Source organism: Cheilinus undulatus, linkage group 20 (genome assembly GCF_018320785.1).
Source record: "Cheilinus undulatus linkage group 20, ASM1832078v1, whole genome shotgun sequence".
NCBI lineage: Eukaryota > Metazoa > Chordata > Actinopteri > Labriformes > Labridae > Cheilinus > Cheilinus undulatus.
The window spans coordinates 8,992,290-9,017,198 of record NC_054884.1 but is presented as its reverse complement, the minus strand read 5'-3'; the positions used below and the strand labels follow the sequence as shown (position 1 = coordinate 9,017,198).

Genomic DNA, 24,909 nt, shown 5'->3' with positions numbered 1-24,909 from the left:
TCGTATCTGGGCCAAAGCTCATTTAAAATGGACTGAGGTGAAATGGAAAACTGTTCTGTGGTCAGATTAATCAGAGTCGACATTCTTATGTGAAACCACAGACGCTATATTCAGCAGACTATTCAGAGGGACCATCCAGATTGTTATAAGTGAACGGTTCAAACGTGGGTAACTTAGGTGCAAATGGCCTAAAGCATGCAATGCTGAGACCCCCAAGGACCCTGGAGAGAAGAAAAAGTGACAGTGCTGCCAAAGAAAAAAAACAAAACAAAAACAAAGGCCTATGCACATTTTCCTTATCAAAAGACCTTTGTATAAACTACTTAACTGATTTTTCACATTTTTAGTCAACATTTGCAAATCTAATTTTTGCAGCCTCAGAGCAGACAAAGCCTTGCACCCTCCCTAAGATATTTGGCGCCCCCCTGGGGGGTTACTGGGCCCCAGGTTGAGAACCAATGGCCTTATGGATAGGTTGTATCCCATTTATGCGGGAAGCCTGGGTTCAAGTCCTGCCCGCGGCCCCTGTGCCACGTCTCTCCCGCAATCTCAACCCTGTTTCCAACTCTATCCACTGTCCTCTCTAAATAAAGGCAGAAAAGGCCCCAAAATGTCTTTAAAAAAACCTGCATCTCTGATTGTATGGGGTTTCAGACACTATCAACACTGAAAAGTAAACTGAGGTTTAAGAACAACATATGCTCCCATCCAATGTTTCAGTCAGAGAAGGCCTTGCATATTTCAGCAAGAGTATGTTAAACAACAAACCACATCCATGACAACAGCATGGCTTCACAGTAGAAGAGCCTGGGTGCTGAACTGGCCTGAGACCTTTCAGCAACAGAAAACATTTGGTGCATCATAAAAGCTGAGCAAAGAAGACCCAGAACTGTTGGGCAGCTAGAATACTTTATCAAGAATGGGACAACATTCCTCTCCTACTAACTGCTCTCCTCACTTCCCCAGACTGTTGTTAAAAAAGGAAGGGATGCTATAATGGCAAACATGGCCCTGTCCCTACTTTTTTGAGATTATTGCTACCATCAAAGAGCTAATTTTTTTCATGCGATGGTTAAATGTCTCAGTTTCAACATCTAATATGTTGATTATGCTCTATTGTGAATAAAATATTGGTTTATGAGTTGGGGTTTTTACTAAATATTTAACATGAGCTTTGAAGGTCCAAAAACACTATGAGACACATGAGTAACATGGATACATATGATTATAGTCCACTTTGGATAATATTGTTTCTAATTTTCCACTAATTAACAGTGGACTGTTTTTCTTGACAGTAATAACAGACTGAATGTATGTTTCCTGACATCAAAAGAAGCGTGATCCTTACAGTCAATGTCATAATAATCATCTAATTATGGCAGAAAAAAGTCAGTGGGAAAAAAACACAATACTTTTAATTAGTATTGCTTAGACTGTTGTATTAATTATGTCTGTCATTAGTCAGTTAATAATTTCTTGTGGCTCTGCTTTTTTATTCTCTTTCTGCTCCTTTGACATCCTAATAGGTTTAAACCCAGCAGGCAAAATAGATCATTTCTGAGTGTATTAGGATTGAAATGAAAATTAAAGTTCAGTTAAATTATTAAATGATACACCAGATACAACCTAATGAGCACATAAATTCAAATTAATCACACGTTTTCTGTGAAACTTGATTTATTTAGTGAAACGAACCAACTAGGAGAGAAATTCATGGTTCAGTCTCCACAATGAAAGAGGAAAAATAAAGACAAAAGCAGAGGCTTGAATTTCTTTATTTCTCACCAAGACTGCAAGAAGTTAAAGGTATAAATCATGAACAGTAATCAAACTCAAATGTCTCTACTAATTAAAAAGAAAATTACTAAATCTATAATATTCTGTACAGTGCCTGTGAAAGGATTCACACCCTTAATGTTTAACCCTTTCATTGATTTTATAAATCAATCATAGTCAATATAATTGGACTTTTTTTGAAAACAAACAAACAAACAAACAAAAAAAAAGGCTGATAGCATAAATATTCACCCCCTTTAGAGTGAATGACCAGATTTAACAGAGGTCCAGACAATTGCTGCAAGCAGTTTCACAGTTAGTAAAATGGAGATCACCAGTGTGCAGTGAATGTGTCTCAAGTGATTTTAGTAAAGAGACACCTTTGTCTGGAAGGTCCAGTCACTGGTTAATCAGTATTCCTGACTACCATTACACCAAAGAGACAAAAGAAGACTCCAAGTAACTCAGAGAAAAGGTTACTGAAAAGTATAAATCAGGGGTTGAATGCAAAACAAAATCTGTAAGCGCTGAACATCCCCCTGAGTTCAGTTAAATCCATCATCAAGAAATGAGAGGAATATGGCACACGAGTAAATCTGACTAGATCAGACCCTCCTCACAAACTGAGTGACTGTGCAAGAAGGAGACTAGAGAGAGAGGACACCAAGACTCCTATGACTACTCCGAAGGACTAACAAGCTTCAGCAGTTGAGATAGGAGAAACTCTGCGTATAACAACTGTTGCCTGGGTTCTTCACCAGTCAAAGCTTTATAGGAGAGTGGCAAAGAGAGAGCCACTGTTGAGGAAAACTCTTTAAATATTGACTAGAGTTTGCTGAAAAGCATGTGGGAGACGTGGAATAAGTTCTTTGGTCTGATGAAACCAAAGTGGTGCTTTTTGGCCATCAGCAAACACCACACATCACCATAAACACACCATCTCCCTGTGAAGCATGGTGGTGGCAGCATCATGCTGTGGGGATGCTTCTCACCAGCCAGCTCTGGAAGGCAGAGGGTAAATGCATGTGGTAAAATACAGGAAAATCCTGCAGGATGACCTTATTCAATGTGCAAGGGAACTACAGCTTAGGAGAAGATTTATTTTACAGCAACACAATGACCCAAAGAACACAGAAAAACTTAGCAGAAATGGCTTACAGAAAACAGGGTGAATGTTTTGGAGTGACCGAGTCAAAGCAGACCTCAATCCGATAGAGAATTTGTTGTAGGACTTGAAAAGGGCTGTTCACACCTGATTCTTGTGCAACCTGACAGAGGTTGAGCAGTTTTGCAAAGGAGCATAATTGCAGTGTCCAGATGTGGAAGCCTGATTGAGACCTATCCACACAGACTCAGTGCTGTGATTGCAGCCAAAGGTGCTGCTACTAAATCCTGACTTAAACGGGGTTAATATTTATACAGCCACTTATTTTGAATGACATCTTTATCCAGTTGACATTACTTTGTAGAAATCTGTTTTCACTTTGACATCAAGTATTTTTATTTTGTCACAAAAGCCAAGTTATATCGACTATGATTGATTCAAAAATCAATAAAAGGGTAAAACATCCAAAGGGGTGAATTTTATAGGCACTGCATATATTTAGTTTTATGAGTGCTTACATTACCTCAGATATTTCCAACAGTTTTCAAAGACTCTTTGACCTCTCCCGGCAGATGTTTCAGGGTGAGGAGTTCCACATTAATGGGTGAAAAGAGTGGAGAAGCTGAGTGCAGCTCTCAGTGATTTTATTGCCTTTCCCGGCGAGAGGAGAAGTATCATTTCCATTTCAATTTCTTCAATATTATTTTGGCTGCCAATCAAAAGCTGAAGTTGTTAAGAAGCCCTGCACTGTCAGATGATATTACGTATAAAACCAGACCCCACAGCCGCCTCCTGAGCTGTCACTCTGATCATCTCTAATAAGTAATATATAAAATAGCTGCAGGAGGCGAGGTTATTATTCAGTGTAATGGATTACAGCTCTAAGGGAGTATATTATTAGTCTGAAATGAGCACAGGTTTGGAATAATCTGCCCCCGTGTGCACAACCTGTTTAATTCCCAATGAAATCTTTTATCACCACTCACTGTCCAAGCACAAGCAGCACAGTAAGGACACATCTCGTCAACATTATTTCTCTGTGTGTCGTTAAATTGGGCTTCATTTGCAGTGAAAGCCTTCCCGTCTCTTTTATGCAGCTGCTGTGAAATCCTGCCGTCTGTAGAACAAGGCAACCAGGGTTGGGAATTCTCTGCACGGCTGCCTGAGGATCATGAATAGTGTTTAACTGCTCCAGCTGTTGTACGGCGGTTAGTAAAGCAAGTGCGCCTTGGAGGACCGCTTGAAGAGATAGCCGAGATAAAACAGAGCAGCAAAGCAGCGAGCGCTCGGTGCCAGGGGGAAGGACAAACAGGAACTTATTTATGTATGCCCGGACATGCTGGGGATGCCTCGGTGTTTGCTTTGGAGAACAGATGCCTTTAATCACTGAGCACACACCGCACTACCTCAGTGTCCCACTGAATCTGTACTGATGTTCCTTAAGGGACCTTCCCTAACCTCAGCCTTCACCACAACACATCCAGCTCCAGGGCCAACTTAAAATTTTAACATTCACTTAAAAACAGTCATGTTAAAACATTAATTTACAAAGAGAGGTTTAACCCTGTGGAAACAGCATGACAAAGGCTAAACACACAGGCTGCATGGATGCACTTTCACTGCTTGTCAGGTTCACAAAGGCCTCTTTAATGATCCAGAAAAGGCCTTCTAAAATCATGGTTATGCATGTATTACTGCTACACATTTAATCTAATCTTAACTGTAATCCTGAGACTGTGCAATTACATAATCATATGAAAAGGCTGCAGTTATTTTTGTATTAATTAGTACTTGAAAGGTTTACAAAAATGCCTGCAAAACGGCCTTTAAGTTTACAATAGTGCCATTATTTTTTAATATATTTCTATGTTTTGGATTGAGAAATAAATAAACACTTAAAGAAATCATTATTCTCCACATTTTCCTTTATAAACACACAGGTAGACTCATGATACAGTTTACATAGTATTTTATAATTAAAATGACAAATTACAGTATTGTTGGGTATAACTGCAGTATGTATAGACTTTTCTTAGATATAAGTGGCGGGGCCCTGAAGAAAAAAGTTGGGAACCACTGCCCTAGGACAAAAATGGGCCTCAGCACCCGCTAGAAAACCTCCCATAGACGGCGTTAGGGAACGGGAATAGTTGGAGGCTGATTGGATGAAATTTCTGTCTGTCACATCTTTACGGGCCAATCAGAGCAATTAAACACATGACGACTAGGCTTTTGCTTTCTGCAGAGAAATGAACTCAATGCTGTTCTCTGTTCTTCTTTTAAAGAAGAAATGTGGTAAAGTTCTAATAAAGCTGATGCTTTAGCAGCATCCACACTAATGTCTTCCACCATATCTGCACCGGCCTCTTGTTGCTGCTTGCTTACATCACAACTCTTTGCAAGATGGGTTCACTAGTAAGAAACTCGGAAACGGGGGAATCCATCTGCTTTGGGATGGGTACTGAATTCAGTACCAAATTCTACCGGTACTGCAGTAAGTCCTAACCTGACACGCCACTCATAGACAGCGTTTGGGAAAGGGTAAAGCCTTTGAAAAAAAATTCGGAGGGTAATTGGATGATCATTCTATCTGTCACATCTTTACGGGCCAATCAGAGCAAGAAAACACGTGATGTCGTAGCCCAAGACAGATGCGTGGCTATCGACAAGTAAACTCCATAGAGAACTGCATAACGCAAACGATAGTGAATGTGGTCAAGTTCTGATAAAGCTGGTGCTTTAGCAGCATCCACGCTAATGTCTTCTGCCATATCTGCACCGGCCTCTTGTTGCTGCTTGCTTACGTCATGAATCTGCCGTGCCCGACAGTACTGCTCCTTGATGCTGATTGGTCCTGTCACTTTCTAACCGGGCCCAAATGGTTCAGATGTGAGCTTTGCAAGATGGATTTGCCAGTGAGAAACACGGAAATGGCCGAATCCAATTGTTTTGCAAGGTTAGGTAAGTCCACATTCTGTGATTTTTGGCAGTACAATTTGAACATAACGGACTTAGTGTGCAAGGTTCGGAGGCGTGACGTTTTTTCAGATTAAGGCTCGGTTGTGCTTCTGTGTGGACAGCTGCACAATCGATTGATGAGTAAGGAGCAGGCTCTGCTCTTACCCGAGAAAGTTGACGTGTTATTTTTGTTGAAAAAGAACTGGACGAGGAAAGAAGATGTGTGGCACACATAGTTCATGGTAGAAGTAATTGGTTTACTTTCATTTGTAATTTGTAATATTTGAATTTGTAAAATGTTATACCTTTACTTATTTATTTTGACTCCATCCTCCATTGTTCATATGTTTACACTTATTCGCTCTCCATGGACCCTAACACACATTTTTCTAAGAAGGGAAATCAGAGGAATAGGAGGTAGTGGGGCTGGGTTTTATGTGCAATATAAAGAAAAACCATGGGTAGTTATAGTAGTTAAGGTTTTCCATGATGGAGTAATTTGTAAAATCACTTGTGACGTTACATTGCAAATGGTGTTTGATAGTGTTTTGATATTTAGAAATACATATTCACATTTCAGAAGTTCTGTGGCACACACAAAAGTACTGAAAATGAGTACTGTCGTGTACCAGTACCAGTTCAAGTGTGAAGGTACCCATCCCTAATATTAACAAGTGCTTTCACTTCATCCCCAATTCACACACACAGTCAGAAACGGAGCAAGTCGTTCTCTTGGCATTTTAATATCTTTCTGTTTGTTACTGGATGTAGGTTCAGGTATACACCTCAGAAAAAATACAACCATGCCATCACAGTATGTCAGCACAGACTGCAGGAGGATTTGGGCTTCACTTTTGTACAACAGAAGTAGAAAAAGAAGTGTTGTCCATATTAAAAACAGTCAATGGCTCAAAAAGAGTTTCACATTTATGACAACAGCAGCTTGCAAAATTGCCCAGAAGTGCATCTGCATCATTCTGTTTTTCATTCTCTAAACTGTAAAAATCTTGTGTTAAGAAGCCTCAAATATAGAGTTACAAAAAGATTTAAAATGAATCATCTGAAGATCGGGAGAGCAGCCTGCTTCTTATGACTCATGCCCAGGTAAAGAAATAGAGATTACAGCTGGTGAAGGCTTCATGTCATCATACCTTTCCACAGTTCATGGTCTGACTCCAGCATGGTTGAAGAAAATGACCTTGTTGCACCTTTTCCTTGTGCACTTAGCTTAGTAAGAAACCAATCTGGAGGATTGAGCATGTTTTTCTGTGATGAATCAACCTTAAGTTTTTAGTATTTTGGGGTGAAGTTGGCCTATCAGGTATCTCCACATGAACTCGAGGCTCCCAGGTGACCTGGTTTGAAGATCCACTCCCCACTCTCCCTCCCTTATTGCACATCCTATCCATAGTCCTACCAAAATAAAGGTGTGAAAAACCTTAAAATACATCTTTAGAAAAAATCTAGCATTGCATTAAAACTTCATCTGTTTTGCCCAGAATTTCTGGCACTTTTATTCAGTTTTTTGCTTTCATTTGGGTGAAACTTGGCTTGCAATATCATTGGAAGAAATGTTCATAAAAATGCAGCCATATTTGGGATATTGGGATTGGATTGTAGCAGCACTGGCAGGGTTTCCTTTGCAGCAACAGCAGAATGAGGGAAGTTTTAAAAACAGCCTAGCATCTATTACTGTGTCGTGTGGATCTGAAATAGATATGGCAGTCTAAACCTGAAAGCAGTGTGCCAGTCGAAGGAGAGATACAGAATTGCCCAAAAAAGTTAGAAAAGTGGTGGTTTTTTTTTTTTTTTTTATGATTGTTACTGTTTTCACCATAAAAACTCTGATTAAATAACAACAAAGATGTCTGTGAATCTAGATGGAGTGTCTGATGATAGCCAGTCTACCTCAGATAATATCTGACATCTTTAACGCAGCTGCTTTAACCCTGCACAAACATTAAAGGGTACTAATGGGTATTAATGGGTACATCATTTTTCAATCTGAATTCATCATTTGTATTTTCTTCTTCATATTCATATGTGCATGCACTGATAAAAGAACAACGTGCAAACACAGAGCAGAGAAAGCTCCAGCATTCAGCTAGAATGTGATGATAGGTCCGTTGCAGTCATGGTTCTGTTGATGCACCAGGAATCAGGGAACATCAATAGGGAATGAATGGGAATGGAGGAAAGCTAACACTTTAAAGCCCTAACTGGACCTGTGCACTGCAAATATCATCAGAAAATTTCTACGTATATTGAGTACACTTTACAAAAAAATGCGTCCAATTTATCTGACGTGGAGGTGATCAAAATCACAATTTACTCAGTCAGGCAGGCCTCCTGGTCTGATGATAGCTGAGCCACTTTAATATGTACAAAAAGTTCTATTTTTGTCACAAACATGCCTTTAACTGAAACATTGATATGCTATGAACCTTCTGGGCCAGGTGACCAAGTGGTGATGAGCCTTTCACGAATGAGCCTGTTCTACAAAACAGCTCTTTTATGTTAGCCACAGTATCTAGCTCCTGTTCGAGTGCCAGTTTCCTTTCCTCCATCTTTTGTCATTATTAGTATGAAGTAACAAGCCATTTCGCAGCCAAACAACCAGCTCTGCTGAGCTGAGCCACATGATCTTGATCTCTCGATGCAATGAGCAATACTGGACAGAATTCAGCTGAAGAAACGCAGACACAATCAGGGCTTAATGTACTAAAACATGGCAAAACTGTACAACACAAAACCGGATTCTTGGTGAGAACAGACCATACAAGAGCATGCAGTCACACTTTAATCTGAGGCTTTCTTAATTCCTGCCTGCTGCTGTTTCACTGTGAGTTTTATCAAACTTTATATTTTTGCCTGAATATCTCACTACTTTCAGGACACTAAAGTAGCTTAAGAATAAAGAATGTTTTTATTTTTGCACTTTGAATGCTTGTATATAGTCCTTAATATCTCAAAATATAGCCTTTTTAGTAGCATTTCCCTATGCAGATATCACTTCTGGGGGGGGTGCGGCCCCTGCTTGTGCTGACGTTGTGAAAGATAGATGTACATATCTATATATTTTTAACACCATGATTAGAAACATAATGTATTTGGGCCTACCGAAAGCTGAAAATATGAAGAGAATCTGTTCATTTTTGTGTAAGAACATCAACATGTTCAGAAAAAAAAAAAAAAAAAAAAAAAAAAACTAAATTTTAGAGGTTATAAAGTCGTAAAATCACAAGTAATTAACTCAGAATTCAAGAGTTCGGAAAGTCAGAAATTTACAAGAAAAACTTGAAATTAAAAAGGCTTAAATTTTTACACCAAAAACTCAAAAATATCAAGTTTTAAGACCTAAAATTTACAACTGTGTAAAGTAAAAGAAAATACAAGAAAGCTGAAAACAGAAGTTGGATTTTTGACTTTAAAGTCTCAAAAATTCTTCATCTTGGTTCAAGTACATTTACAACTTTTAAAATGAATAGTAATAATAATAAAAATCTTTTTAAAATGAACAACTTTTTAGACCTAATAATTATGATTTTTTTTCTTTAAAATTAACAGATTATCTATATTTAATTGATGCTGATACCCTAATCTATACTCCTTATTGATCCAAGTCCTTATCGGTACCACTATCGATACTTTTCTATAGTTTGACTGAAAGAAAAAATGTGGGCAAATAATTTTAACTACAAGTGGTCTTAGCTGAGCTGTGCTTGAGTTAAAAAGCTATGATTCAGTCTGTCACATCTATTTTATATCCTTCAAATACAAACACATTCATAACTGTATGTGTTGAAGTTTCTTGTTAAAAACTGAATTTTCCCATTTTTATATGACATATGAGCACATCCTAACATACAGAATACAGTCGTCTAATTTACTGAAGTTACCTAAACACAACATATTTTCTGTCTTTCAGCTCGTAAAGTTTGCTTATTAACTTCAATTTTGCAGATTCCGTCGCGGATTTCTACTCTGCATTAAAACTTTTAACAAACAGGACTTGCTACAAAGTTTTGAGGCACTTTTCATCATTTATTTGAGCAGTAGAAGAAGAAAACTGTCCTGAAGCAGCTGAAGAGAGTGAAATGAGTGGCTATTACTCCCATCACAGGCGGAGTCTTTCTTCTTCAAGCCGACAGTTGAAGGTACCACATTCTGGTTCAGTGTGATGCACAAATGCTGATGTGCATCACATTAGTTGAACCTGTGAGACTCGATAGCAGTATCAATAAGCTAAAACATTACTCATTTTCAGGTATTTGAAAAACAGAATCAGGTCCATAGAGACCCAGGTTTTGATCCCCATCCCTACTCAAAGGAGTAAATTAAAAGCGATGGCTATAGTGTCACTTTGAAACCTGTTCAGGGGGTTGATAGCAGGGCAGATATTTCAGGTTAATGCTGATAATGAAACCTTACATTAGCAGAGCAGATTAAATCTACAAACTCACCCCTCATTACCACTTTGTACTCTCATGAGAAAGTCAGCTCAATGCATTTAACCTCACTGTGAAGTTAACCTTAAAAAGAGCTGCATAAGATGTCCTCTGCTTGAATTTTCCTAATTGTTCTCTCCGTACGCTGACATTTGGTCCCTGGAAGCGCAGACATTAACTCACACAGACCCCGTCATACAGACAGGCACCTGAAGGCTTTTTCAAAAACACCTCGGCTCAGCAGAAAAACACAATCTGAGGAAAATAATTGGCCTGACACGAAGATACGCGACAAAATGGAAAGGGTGGAAGGAACGGCGAGCTGCCGCCAATCACTCAGGGGAAAGCATTCGTGTAGGGAAGGGCGAAGAGGTCTTTGTCAGAACGAGGAAATGAAACCAATGCCAACGGCAAGGTGGCCCAGTGTTATCTTAAATATGTAATAAGATCAAGCGCACAGTGTAGTTCAAGAGTACGCATAGAAATCAGCATTCAGCGGGAAAAGTCCATGCATCAAAGTGCTGCAGGCTTACCTGGAACAAAGCTCCCCTGCACCACCTCCTTGTATGCCCACCATCCTTCATGAATTTTGGGTGGATTTGGCTGTGCTGTGGGGTGAAGAGAAGAACACAAGATCAGAGAAATAAATCCAGGCTGATATTTCATTCATTTAAACGATTTAATTCTGAAAAATCATTGAGGGGAGTCCCTTATAACCGGACACACCATTGCATATATATATATTAATATGGTAAACCACAAAGAAAGCATCATATCCATGATGGACCAATCACAACGACAAGACAAACTGAGGTAAAAAACATGCGCAGCTCCAGTGCAAAGCTCAACTATTCAGAGTAGTGCTGATGTAGTGTTTGAGTGTGCAGAGCTAATTGTGGGCTAAAATTCAAGCTGAAGCTTCACCACCATACCAAGCTACCGGCTTACAGTACAACTCAACCCCCTCATAATGATTACAAACTCATGCTGAAGCAGGTCAGCAGAAGAGCTCCCAAAGCACAGTGGTCTCAAATGGAAGAAGTTTGGCACAACCAGGACTCTTCCATCGCTGGAGAAGGACCTTAGTAAGAGAAGTGACCAAGAATCCAATGATCACTCTGACTCAGTTCCTGAGATCCTCTGTGAAGAAGAGAAAAGTTCACAAAGGACAATCATCAATGCACCCCTCCACCCATATGGCAGAGTGGCTAGAAGAAAGCCTCTCCTTAGTGCAAAACACATGAAAGCCCACTTGGAGTTTGCAGTCCTTTCCTTCTTCCATTTGAGAATTATGGAGGCTACTTTGCTCCTGGGAACTTTCAGTGCTACAGTTTTATTTCATAGCCTTTCCACATCTTGGCATTGCAAAAACCCTGTTGTTGAGCTCTGCAGGCAGTTCTTTTGACCTTGTGGTTTGCATTATGAAGCCTTCTATTCATCCGTGTTGATTTTGTTGACTTCATACTACTAAAAATGCCTTTTTTCCATGAGAAAAACTAAATTAAGCCATGCCAAAAATACAAAAAGTATGTTACATATTTGTCAAGATGACTTAAACTAGACTAAAATGCAATTTTTTGTTAGACATTCAAAATTTATAATATTTCTCCACTGTGGGTAAATCTTTCAAAATACGATGCATCTATAGGTATTCTGCCTCTCAGCTGTAGAAAGCAGGGACCCCAGGTTTGGCAGGGTGCCTGAAACACTTTATGATGACTTGGTACCAGATTTAAGTAAGAGAATAAATGCTTGGACTAAAAGTAGAGACTAAAATATGAGGACTTTTTATGGACTAAAACTATAAAGGGTAGAAAAGGGTTGCCAGGTCTGTGGTTTTCCTGTGGAATTGGGCTGTTTTTTATACATACTGTTGCAGGTGGAATTTTTTTTGTCTGTGGGTTGAGGGACCCATTTTTGATGTCTTGAGTATGTCTATTTACTATCCAAAACAGAAAAACTACTTTATTTACCCTCAAATACAACTAAATCAACCAGCAGAGCAGCAGGAAAACATAGAAGATGGCACACAACCAAAGATCCGTTGTGCCACACTGGCACATACGCCGCACACAGAAGCGACACTTCTGCATGCACACAAGATATATATATAGTGTGGCAGAGGTTTTACTGGCTTATGTTGAATTTCTATCAGCCATTCAGCTTCATTTTTTTACCATACCTGGCAACTCTGGGTAGAAATGACTTAAATGTGACTAAAACTAAAAGGCATTTATTCTGAAGACTAAGACAGAGACTAGAATTAAAAATAGCCCTGTCAATTTTTTTCACTGACGACCTGCAAATGTATCTGCCCATGACACCTAAAAGAAATTCTTTAACAGTCTTACAAAACTGTTTTAAAGGTGTAAAATCTGAACTCCTGAATAGTGTTGGTAGTGTTCTTGTTCCGTTAACCTCCTACTGTCCTTTTGTTCGAAAACATTTTGGCAGCTGCTTCAAATTTGACCATCAGATCAGTGGTCAAGACCAGCTTCTTTCAGCTGAGACTGCTGGGGAGGGTGGCGCCCTACCTTACTCCAACTGACTTTGAGAGGGTAATCCACATGTTTATTACCTCTCGTTTAGACTACTGTAGTTCTTTGTATGTTGGTCGTCTCTCTGTCGCTTGCAGTTAGTCAAAAATGTGGCTGCACAGCTTCTGACTGGCAAGAGATGCTGAGACCACATCACACCGGTGTGGCTTCTCTCCACTGGCTTCCTGTCAGTTTCAGGATAGAGTTAAAATTGTGTTACTTGTCTTGAAAGCATTGCATGGATTGGTACCTTCTTATCTGTCTGAGTTGTTGCACCAACATGCTCCGGTCACAGCACTGAGGTCAACACACCAGATGCTTTTTGATGTTAGAAAACCAGAGGTCACAGGGTGTTTGCTGCAGTGTTAATTTTGGCAGCTATTTTTAATTTCAGTCTTAGTTTTAGTCTTTAAATAAAATGCATTTAAGTTGAAGTCATATTTTAGTCATTTCTACCCTTTTTAGTTTTAGTCGAGCTTTAGATGATGAAAACTCAAAACATTTTAGTCCAGTTTTAGTCCTTAAAAAGTCCTCACATTTTAGTTTTACTTTTAGTCCAAGCATTTATTTTCTTGCCTAAATTTGTACCAAATCATGGTAGTGTGTTCTCTGCACTCTGCTAAACCCGGGGTCCCTGCTTTCTACAGCTGAGAGGCAGACGAGATACAGCTGCATTGTTTTTTGACAGATTTACCCACAGTGGAGAAATAACCTGGATCTTGAATGCCCGACGAAACCTGCATTACATTTTTGTCTAGCTTTAGTCAACTAAACTTACTTTTTGTCTGTTTTAGTCATCACAGATCTATTTTTGTTAGTCTTAGTCCAGTTTTTGTCCTGGAAAAAAAGGCTGTGGACAAATAGTTTTAGTCACAGTTTTAATCGACAAAATTAACACTGATTTGTTGAAGCTGCTCCTAGACTGTGGAACAGTTTACCTCATAACATTAGAACTGCTCAGTCCAGAGATCACTCTAAATCCTTGCTGAAAACTCACCTATTTGCACTGGCTTTTAATACAAGTTATAACATTTTAATATGCATTATTTTTAATATTGCTAGTTCATTATTGTTTTGTGAGTCATTTATTGTGCTTTTATTGTTTTTTTAAAGGCTGTAAAGCACCTTGGTCAACTAAGGTTGTCTTTTTAAATGTGCTATATAAATAAACTTTGACTTGACTTGAAAATGAACACTGCTATTCACAGAACCAGTGCAACATGACGTGACCACGACCCCGTTTGGGTGAAAAGCTCCATGTTTGAATGACAGTAGATTGGGAAACAGTGGTAGCAAAGTGAGTAAACACTAATGCATTTTGAGCATCAAATATTTTATAAGTATATAAAGCATATTAATGATGTTGAAAATCAAATCATTCACCAAGGTTAAAAAACATGTGTATATAAGGTCACAAGAAGCATCTGTTTGTCCACAAAAACTCATATTCATCTACGACTTTGTTGGCTTTATAATGACAATCATTAATCTGAAATGTCATATTTTTTATGCATGGCCAACTCACTAATGGATTCAGACTCTCAGGACTCTCTTTCATATTTGAAGCTTTTAATCACAAATGATCCAAACTTTCTAATTTACCTCCATTTATTTTGGTGGGATGTTTTCAAACACTCAGAAAGACTTGCACACCATCTTGCGTTTTACTGATATTTCTTCATCTTTTCTACATGTGATGGGATGTTTCACTCAGAAAGGGGCAGGACCAGCATTGACTGGACAGAGTACCCGGATGGATTGGCGTTATCAATAAAACTCACATCCAATCAAAGTATTTTACCACAGGTGGACTCCAATCAGGTGTAGAAATACTCAGCAACAATCAAGCGAATCATGTGTGCCAGGGCAAAATCTGCGTCAAAATCTCAAGCAGAAGGGGAGGGGTGAGGGAACAGATCCACAAGTACTAGAGCTGATTCTGGCTACAGCCTTGATTCTCTCATCTTTTCTCTTTTCCTTTCCAAACACCCGCTAACCATCTCAGCGAGCGGCCTCAGCAAATAAACTCCCCGGAGAGGAGCTCAGAGCAAACAGGCCTCCAATCTAACCTACACTAGCCCCCCTGTGATGTGATGACTCCCTGGGCGTTAGTATGGAAATGCATTCTGTCATGTTGTGTGAGCTTTAGAGGAAAGCCCCAGATTAGAGCGGGGTGATACCGTATAATTGAGGTGACTAAGAAAAGGTCTCAGTACAGAGAAAGAGTTGTGGCCGAGAATCACCCAGCGAGCCGTCGGGATATTGCTTTTTACACCTCAACTTTTTTTCTTTCCTGTTCATTCAGGCGGCGCTCAAAGCGGGGGCTTAATCGAGGGTCTAGAGGTTGACCTGCTTGCTTGTCTTTAATGGAAGTTGAGGTGGCAGAACAACACCCACGCCCCCTGTGATATCTCTCCCATAAACATGCCTGCTGCACAGAGACTGAAGAGTGGGTTCAATTTCAGGGGTGTGGTCCAACTGGACATGCTCCAAAAGAGGCCATTTGCTCTGAGGGCAATCTCCACTGCCAAACAGGGAGGGGGGAACAGAAGTGGGCCTCCTGAGAAAAAAATAAAAATTGATCCTGTTTGTCCGCCTGCTCCTCAAAATGATGAATTGCTACTCTCTTTTTTTTTTGATGATAAATGAACTTGAAGTAAACACCACCTTTGATTGGAGCGTGTGAAGAAGTGCACAAAAAGCAGCAGCAGCAACGAGGAGAACTCTCCCAACTGTTAGAGTGAGACTGGCCCCCCGCCAGCTCTGCTGGAGCCCCACAACGCTGCTGCAAATTACAGCTAGACCATTTATAAAGTGCGATCCAGTGAAGTGATCTCATTAAAGCAACCAACAAAGTCAAAAAGTGCATCTCCATCATCCTGTTTTACTTGGTGGAACTTTTAAGTCATGTATAAAGGACTTTGAAATCCATCTGTCCTCTGTGTACCCATTTTAGTCCTCGTCTGCAGCGACTGGCAGTAAGCAGTTGCTTCTTCTCCCTCTTATAAATCTCCGGGTGCTGTTATAAGAAATTCTGACTCGAAATTTCAAGTTTATTAAGTCAAAAATTTATGAAATCTTAAAGTTATAAATTAACAAGAAACCAAACTGAAAACTGCGGTTAATTAGCCCCAGATGACAGAAATGTCTGTTCAAGTTCCAAAAACTGATGACAATGCGAAGATTTTGGGCTTAAATCACAAGTACTTCCTATTAGCTCAGTCCTAGTTAAAGTATAATGTGATGAGGCTCTTACCTGCAGTACCTGTCCAAACAACGGGGCTTCATGTAGTATCCATGCAGTGGGCTATTTTTGACTTGATAATCTCAGTCCTCTAAGCCAGTAGGTCTCAACATTTTTTTTTCTTTGCAGCCCCCGCTTCTTAACCAGCATTTGGGAAAGGGCAGAGCCTTTGATTAAAAACTCGGAGGGTGACTGGATGAACATTCTGTCTGTCACATCTCCACGGGACAATCAGAGCAACAAAACACAGGATGTTGCAGCTGCTATCGAGCCGCGCCCCTACGGAGGAGTAACTTCCATAGAGAGCTGCATAACACAAACCATGGCGACTGTAGACAACTCACTGCAGTTCTTGTTCTTCTTTTAACAGAGAAATGTATGCAGAAATAGTCAGAAACTGCCAAAAATAGGCATATCAAATTGTGAAGTGTGACTTAAAAAGTGGTTAAAAGGGATTAGTAGCGGTAATAATGTGTCAACAGAGCCAAGAGAGTTGCAAGATTTGGCTTAGAAGTGGCAAAAACAGGCAGACAAAAAGTGGTGGAAAGAGTTTAAAACTGACAAAAAAATGGGTTTTAAGTTGCAAAAATGTGTCAAAATTGGCAAAGTTGGTAGGAAAAGTTTTAAAAATGAGTAAAAGTGTAATTCAAAAATGTTATTTTTTAAAGACCCCCTCTCAGTGTCTCGGGGTCCCGACCCCAAGGTTGAGAACCACTGCTTTAGTCTGATGAAACCAAGATTGAACCGTTTGGCCTTAATTCTAAAGATTATGGGCCAGATCTCCTAAAGGTTTGTGTGTATAAAAACGTGTGCAAACTCACTGCACACACAAAAAAATGTACAAACTGATCTACTAACAGTGTGTGCTAAGGGTTGCGTCTTTCAGAGGTGCAAAATAACGCAGCTGCATCCACTTAGTACTTTCGCTGCAATGAATATGAAATATGGGGCGTTTACACGCAATTGTTCGTGTGCTGGGAGGAGAAAATGTGAATATATTATTTTAGCGCACGCAAAGAGATTTATCAAACCTGAAAGCAATTTTGCTCATAGAAACTGCATCCATATTTAACACATCTCGAAGGGACGTGCAAACGGGTTGTATGCGTAATTGCGCACACATGGCTGCAGTTATTGTGGCAAGAAGGAGATGCAGAGAACACATTTTTCACCCTCGTGTGAACATTTTTAGAATGAATGAGGAAACAGTCATTAAACATATGGCCTATCCAGCCTTGCCATTTTGAAACTGTTGGAGGAACTCAGAGCAGATTTGGAGCCAGCCACGAGAAGGAGTCACGCAATACCTGCAATGACAAAACTCCTTGCAAGTTCACACTTTTTTGCATTTGGGTCATTCCAGCATAGGGTAGCTATTACAGCTGGGATCTCCTAGTCCTGTTTTTCTGATGTTCTGTGTGAAGTTCTAACACTTCACTTTTCTCAAGCTAGGGTTAAACACACACAAGCGGAGATTTTTAAGGAAAACAGAAAACCTTCCCATGTAATTAACACCTCCACAGAACATAAGCGCACACCGTGCTTAAACTCAAATGAACAGTAGGTCACAACAAAATTAAAGATTTTATCTCAGTCTTTATAATTTCATAATAAGCTAAAAGTCCAAATCTAACAAAAACAGCAACCTCGTCCTTATCCGAGCTCTTTTAAGAGTTTTTTAAGTCTTTTTTTAAATGTCTGTGATGCAAAAGTCTATAATCCACCAATCTCCTCCAAAAAAACCCCACAATAAATCTACACAGCAAAAAAACCCAAAAAACAAAAAAAAATATGTGATCGAGTGCTAATTACTTCATGGTATACCAGGTAAAAAATACAGAAACAAGACAGTCTCACCCAATTCCAGGGAACAAAATCCAACAGGGAAAACTATTTTTCTTGTCCCTGATGCACACTCAGCGTCCACGTCCAGAAGCCCAGCTGGGATACTCTTTACCGTCTCCAGTCGTAACTGCTGCTTATTTATTTAATTTTCCTGTTTTTTGACTTAGTTTAAGTGTACAACTTGTTACTTTAATGGCTCATTTCATTTTTCGCCTTCGGCTCTCCAAACTCACCATGCTGCAACCATGAAACACGCAAAACCCTCATTTAAATAGGCGTGTCTCCAACACATTTGCACCTCTTGTCATTAGCACATTCACTCTTAGTAAATCTCCCGCAAACCGCGGTCCAACCCCAAACGCAAAATTCTAGATTGCACACGCAAATTTGGATCTTAGTAGATCTGGCCCTATGTCTGGAGGAAACCAGGCACCGCCCATCACCTGTCCAACTCCATCCAAACAGTGAAGCATGGTGGTGGCAGCATCATGCTGTGGGCATGTTTCTCAGCAGCAGGGACTGGGAGACTGGTCAGGGTTCAGAGAAAAAGCTGAATGGAGCAAAGTACAGAGATATCCTTAATGAAACCTGTTCCACAGTGCTGAGGACCTCCAACTGGGCCGAAGGTTTAACAATATAAGACAACACAGGAGTGGATTAGGGACAACTCTGTGAATGTCATATAAACATGAACCTCTGGAGAGACCTGAAAGCTTTCTGAATGCACTGTAAATGTGGTGTTTATATCTCAACTTAACTTATGCATAGCTGGTTCAACAGGCCAGAGAAGATGTGATGTAGGTCACGTACCAGCAGTAACCACTTAAAACAAACTTTATCAGAGCAACCATGCAGCAGCAGAGTAAGAGTCAAACTTTCAAATCCATCAGAGGAGGACAGGCCCCGGCTCCCCTGCTGGGCTCCGCTGGACCCTGACCGCCCTCCACACACTGCAGCACAGTTGCATTTATAAACTTTTATGAAGCCAATTTAAAAAAAAAAAAAGTAGAGGACTGAAAAATAAAACCAGAACCACTCTCTGCATTAATAATTCCCTTTTCTAACTTAATTTTTCCTCTCTCCAGTACACAGAAGAAAAAAAGGATAAAATTAAAAGTGCTGTGTAACGCTTGAGACAGTGTAAAATTCATTATAAGGCTTTGGTGTTGGTATTATCATAAAAGGAGACTCTGCCTGAGATGATTGCAGCCTTTATCTTCCTTCAAAAGAAATATTACAGGAGCTGTTTCTCTAAATTAAAAACATTATTCTTATAAACTGTCCTCACTTTAAAAATATTTCTTCTTCATTTCACACCTAAACTCAGAGAGCAGTATCTCCTCCTTGTTCTCCGAGTCGTAATGAAATCTGTCTCCGTCCCGCAAAGCAACACAGTGGCTTTTGAACTGAGTCCAACCTGGAGGATTACACTGTGAAATGCAGTGCTACGGCTCAAAGCAACATTTTGGACCTGAGTCGGTTTATTTTAATGGATTTTTTTGTAACCAGTGAATTCAGGAGGAGGCCAGGATTGACTGCAGTGAACTCTGACACTAGGATCAGTGTTCCACAGTAAAACCTAATCATCCTTTCTTAGTGACCCTAAACTGAACAAACAAAATTGAGGTCTACAGCCTATTCGGAGCAGACTGATAGTGAACTAATGCAGCAGTTTTGTGGGTGGTGGAAAGCGAGTTTTTCAACTTTAGGCTCCTTAAAGTGGGGATATTCTTGCTTTGAGGCTAGAGATAAACTTGCTGTGCTACCTTGGGATCATATATTTCTTGGTAAACATTCTTGAAAATATTCTCGCCTGTACGTGAAAAGGGCTACTGGAGGAAACCATGAAAGGGCATACCAAGAGTTTAGACTATATACACCTACCTGATGTGTGGGATGTAAACTACAAACATGGCAACAGTGATACAGTCTTAATTTCCTCAGCTAAAACTCTGAAAAAGTTCATGGACTGCCTTTTTTCCATGACAAAAACTAGACTAAGAGTAACAAAAATAGGTCTGTGATGACTAAAACGAACAAAAATTTAGTTTAGTTTTCATTACGATGACTTAAGCTAGACTAAAGTGTATTTAAAACACATTCAAAATCCATACTTCTCCACTGTGGGTAAATCTATCAAAAAACAATGCATCTGCAGCTCTTCTGCCTCTTAGCAGTCAAAAGCAGGGACCCCATGTTTATCAGAGTGCAGAGAACACACTACCATGGTTTGGTATCAGATTTAGGCCAGAAAAAATAAATACTTGGACTAAAAGTAAAGACTAAAATGTGAAGACTTTTTATGGACTAAAACTAGACTAAAACTAAAAAGAGTAGAAATGACTAAAATGCGACTAAAACTAAAATGCATTTCATTTAAAGACTAAAACTGAGACTAAAATTTAAAAAAGCTGCCAACATTAACACTGCAGTGATAAAGGTGATGATTCTCATCTTAAAACTCATGTATTATCAAAAGTAACATTTGACCCACACGTTGTTGCCAAATTAGCGACTTTGTCGTTATATTTAGCAAGTTTTCAGACCCCTCTAGCGACTCTTTTTTTAAATCAGTGACAGTCTAGTGACTTTTTCTGGTGTTATTGGAGACTTTTGGAGACTCATGAAAGCATGAAAGCACGTATCATTCTTGCTCCTCTCAGTGAGCGGCGGTTGCTGCCATAGGCCCATCCCGGTCCCAAAGCCTTCATAGGCGGTCTTACTTGTGCAGCAGTACCTCTCAGCTGCAGTCAGAGCAGGAGATGTTTACTCCTCCACATCCAAACTGCAAATTGTGAAGGCGCTTTGACATTTTTTTTCTGTTGTCTCTTTTTATTCTAGTTAGATTGTTGATGTAGATTGTATTTAAAAAAAGAAAAAAAAAAAAACATATAAATGTTATGGTTGAAAATGTTCATGTTTCACTGTGATTTGTTGCAGAGTTTTAAGTGGAACATAAGGTTTAAGACTAAACCAAACTTAAGAAAATAAAACAAATAAAAATACAATAATAAATACATTAGAAACTAAAAATAATGCCCAGAGTATCTCTTCTGAGTCATTTTACTGGTCCCAAGCCCGGATAAAAGAGGAGGGTTGGAATTGTGACATTATGAAAACAAGAACTGACAGAAGAAAGTTTATTCGTAGTTCTAAACATATTTAGGTTTTTTTTTTTTTCATTTCTTGTGTCTCTAATGACGTTATTCCTCTCTCCTGCAGCATCCATTACAATTTAATGCATATGCCAATTTTGCAAATTAGGCGATGACATCGTTTAGCGACTTCTGGCGACTGTTAGACAGCCAACAGCGACTCTCCTTGCGGAGGACTTGGCAACACTGGACCCACACCAACATTTTCCTTTGTGCACTAATGTAGCAGCCCCAGTGTTTTGCTTTAATTGGTGCAGTGTTAATTTGTAATGCCATTTTTTATTTTAGCCTTAGTCTTTAAATGAAATGCATTTGAGTTTTACTCACATTTTAGTAATTTCTGTCCTTTTTAGTTTAGTCTAGTTTTAGTCCATAAACAGCCCTCACATTTTAGTCTTTATTTTAGTCCAAAAATTTTCTTGCTTAAATCTGGTACCAAGTCATGGTAGTGTGTTCTCTGCACTCTGCCAAACCCGGGGTCCCTGCTTTCTACAGCTGAGAGGCAGCTACAGCTGTATTGTTTTTTTGACAGATTTTCCCGCAGGGTAGAAATATCCCGGATTTTGAATGCCCGACAAAAACTGCATTACAGTAGTTAGTGTAGTTTTAGTCATCTTGACGAAAACTACATTTAATATTTTTGGTTGTTTGTTTTAGTCATCACAGATTTATTTTTGTTAGTCTTAGTCTTGTTTTTGTTGTGGAAAAAAAGGCTGTCGACGAACATTTTTAGTCATAGTTTTAGTCGATGAAATTAACACTGAATTGGTGACAATGTTAACTGGTGATTTTGAGCCGAGCGCATTCCTATTTGTTTGCATTTCAAAATCTGTTGAAAGTCCTGACAAATTTCTCTTTGTTTTCAATAACATCAGATATTTATTCAAAGAAAAAGACTAATAAGAATGCACCCTCAGTGGAAAGTCACCAGTTCACTGGTTAAAGCCATACGCTGACCTTATTTCTATTTTTTAAATCAAGTTTAACATTGACTTCAAAAATAAAATTCATCCCTCATCAGCTGCCTTGGCAGACAAGTTTGTCTCTGTGCAGAGATGATTACACATTCTTTGAATTAGGTTTTTCCTGCAGTGGCCTCAATAAAATCAACATTCAGAATAAAGCTGGGCACTCCAGATAAAGAAAGAATGTCAGACTCACAGCTGTGCCACAGACGATAGATGATCTGTAGCACACAAAAAGCACAAACTCCTCTTTAAAGTGGCTGACCTGATTCAACAGAGCAGCATATATGTGCCAGTAGTCTCACAGAGAGTGAAATAGGGATCACCTGAGTGCAGTGAATGTGTCCTAAGTGACTGCAGTATAAAGACACCTGTGTCTGGAAGGCCCAGTCACTGGTTAATCAGTATTCCTGGCTACCATTACACCAAAAAAGACAAAAGAACAGTTACTAGTTACTAAAAGTAAAAGTCAGCATGGATACAAAAAAAATTCTCAAGTGCAGAAAATCCCCTGGAGTTCAGTTAATTCCTTCATCAGGAAATGGAGGGAATATGCCACATGTGTATATCTGCCTAGATCCTCATAAACTGAGTGACCATGAAAGAAGGAGACTAGTGAGAGAGGCCAGCAAGACACCTATGACTACTCTGAAGGAGTTACAAGCTTCAGCAGCTGAGATGGGAGAGACTCTGCATACATAACTGTTGTCCTGGTTCTTCACCGGTCAAAGCTTTATGGGACAGCTGCAAAAAGAAAGCCATTGTTAAAGAAAACTCAGATTAAATCTCAACCTGAGCTTGCAGAAAGGCACGTGGGAGACTCCATGGTCAAGTGGAAGAAAGTTCTTTGGTCTGATTAGACCAAAATGGTGCTTTTGGCCATCAGACAAGACAATAAACATATCATTCTCACTGTGAAGCACAGTGGTGGCAGTATCATGCTGTGCGGATGCTTCCCGGCAATCGAAGACAACAGCAAAAGCCACACAAAGATGTTTCAAAGACAACAAGGTGAGTATTCTAGAGTGGCCGTGTCAAAGCTCAGACCTCAATCCAAAAGAGAATTTGTGGCTTGACTTGAAAGGGCTGTTCAAACTCGATCCCTGAGCAACTTGACAGATTTTGAGCAGTTTTGAACAGAAAAATGGAGGAAAACTTCAGTGTCCAGGTGTGCAAGTCTGACAGAGACCTATCCACACAGATTCAGTGCTGTGATTGCCACTAAAGAGGCTTTTTGTAAGTCGTTTGTCAAAAACACTATTTTTTATCGACCTTGATTGATTCATAAAATCAATTAAAGGGTAAAACATCCAACTGGATGTCCACTTATCATAGGCACTGTATATTTCTGTCACTACGTATGGTGGAGGGTGTAAGGAGGGCTTTAAAAAAGTTCCGTCTTCCAAAAAGGTCCCAGCTAAAAAGGTTTGGGAGCCACTAGCCAAGTATTAAGTGTGCCCTCAATGGACCAAAACACTTGGACCATTTTGTCCATACTTGGTGGAAAAATGTCGGACAAACAGAGAGAGGATGGTAATGACGGCGTGCTCTTCTCACTGGCCCTTATTCACCTCATCTGATTTAATGATTTTCAGGAACATTTCTAACATACCTGGCCATGTTTAACCAACCCTGATGGCTAACCCCAGCAGCACATACACTGTGATTATCCCCCCATGCTTTCATCATGTTTAAAAGATAAAGAGTGGGAGAAATAATGAGCGGTCAGATGGGCAGGAGCCTGCTGTGTTTGGGTTATCGTTTGTGTGAGTGTTGGGGTGGTTGTGAGTCTAAGACAAAGCCCTTCGGGATTCCAGCTCCTGTAAGTAATAATAAAAAGGAGATTTGGAGGCCTGTGGACATGATCCTCTTACAACAATACAGAAACAATCGCCCCTCACTCTGCTCACTGTATCTCAGCCTGTAATAACACAGCTGCTGTCCCTGCAGAAATAAATGAATAAATAACAGACTCTGTTGGATGGATATGACCACTTTTCATGTTATTTCAGTCTAATTAGAGCCAATGAGAAACAATTTTATCACCATCACTTTACAGCAAATTGCTGCTGAGATATCACAATGATAAATTCTGAGAGGTAAATTGAAGCTTTCATGATCCCTGTGGGTAAACGGAGCTGTTCAGCGCACAACAGCATGCCTAATTACATCTAAATTTACTGAAGGAAAGGACGATGAAAAATATGGAAACACATGAATCACACATTTATATTAAATAAAACAAAGCGGAGAGGAAATATGGGCAGTATGCTGTATAGTAAGACTGATGAGACACATAAATAAGGGGTCTGAAAATAGAAAGTTATCATAAACATGTTTTTCAATATGAAGACAATTAGGAAAAAGACAAGAATTCACTTTAGTGCTTTGATTAAAGTCATGAAGTTTCCTAATGGACAAATAATGATTGTAGTATGATCTACTAATCACTGTTGATCATTTCTCTTGACATTATCCATTGATCAAACCCTGATGATTTATTTCTATCAGTTTTCCCTTATTCCAGAATTTGAGAAGTATTTTTTTTCTTTTTGCATGAGAAAAGTAGGAAATCCCTCACTTTCTCCATCATGTTCTTTTCTTTACAACATTATAACTTATACAGAAGTGATAAATATGGAAAAGAGCTCTGTCTGCAACTGTCTGCCATTCTAATGTAGATCCACAAAAAAACTCAATCATTGCAGAAAAAGAAAAGAATATCTATAATGAAAATGGGAAGATTTTTGCAGCTTTTCTCATCCTGTGATATGTCTATGAAAGAACTCTACTAACAACCCTTTATCATGTTAATCAATACATTAATATGTATTTACTAAATGTGTTTTCACTGTGCACTATGCATGCTGAAATGT

The 24,909-nt window shown here is 39.4% G+C and overlaps 1 protein-coding gene across 1 annotated transcript in view; it reads right to left on the bottom strand.

The window, feature by feature from the left end:
• Window positions 1-24,909, bottom strand: part of ca10a (carbonic anhydrase Xa) — a 440,690-nt gene that overhangs the window by 358,215 nt on the left and 57,566 nt on the right. Inside the window, exon 2 of the mRNA XM_041816591.1 lies at window positions 10,821-10,895. Coding sequence (XP_041672525.1) covers window positions 10,821-10,895 — 75 coding nt within the window. The remainder of the gene's footprint in view (window positions 1-10,820; window positions 10,896-24,909) is intronic.